Here is a 605-nt window from a genome sequence, read left to right on the forward strand (position 1 = left end):
ATGTTTGAGGAGCCACAAACAGAACCACTGGATTTAACAATGTCAAGAGTATGTGGTGGACGGATTGAACCACCGGATGCATCAATAGCAGAAATGAGTGGGGGACAAGAGGAACTCGGCGAAACTGATCACGAAGATCCAACGTCATTGAACTTACCAATTCAAGAAGCGAGTAGGGAACAAACAGGTGTAGGAGATATGCCAAAGAAAGTCTGGCTTAGGAGGTATCAAAATGAAACATCCAACAATCAAATACTCAAAAGGAAACATCCAGAAAATACAACTCACACGGGTAAGAAGCGGTTCAAATGCGAAATATCCAAGAAGGTCGTTGCTCCACCGAGCACACATACGATGAATCATACGAGTGAGAAGCCGTTCTCTTGTTCGGAATGCAACATGAGTTTCATCTGGCCATCGTATCTCAATAAACATATGAACATTCATACCGGTAAGAAGCCGTATTCTTGTTCGAAATGTGGGAAGAATTTCGGACATTTAGCCAGTCTGTATAACCATAAGCAAATTCATACCGGTAAGAAACCGTACTCTTGTTCGAAATGTGGTATGAACTTCACCCGGTCATCGTGTCTAAACGAACATTT

At 42.3% G+C, this 605-nt stretch overlaps 1 protein-coding gene across 1 annotated transcript in view; it reads left to right on the top strand.

Annotated features, from left to right (window-relative positions):
* LOAG_17643 (zinc finger protein) overlaps nt 1–605 on the top strand; it is a gene marked incomplete at both ends in the record, with an annotated part of 1190 nt that continues 585 nt past the window's right edge. Inside the window, one exon of the mRNA XM_020450305.1 lies at nt 1–581. Coding sequence (XP_020306031.1) covers nt 1–581 — 581 coding nt within the window. The remainder of the gene's footprint in view (nt 582–605) is intronic.

Source organism: Loa loa (assembly GCF_000183805.2).
Source record: "Loa loa unplaced genomic scaffold supercont3.107, whole genome shotgun sequence".
NCBI classification, from domain to species: domain Eukaryota; kingdom Metazoa; phylum Nematoda; class Chromadorea; order Rhabditida; family Onchocercidae; genus Loa; species Loa loa.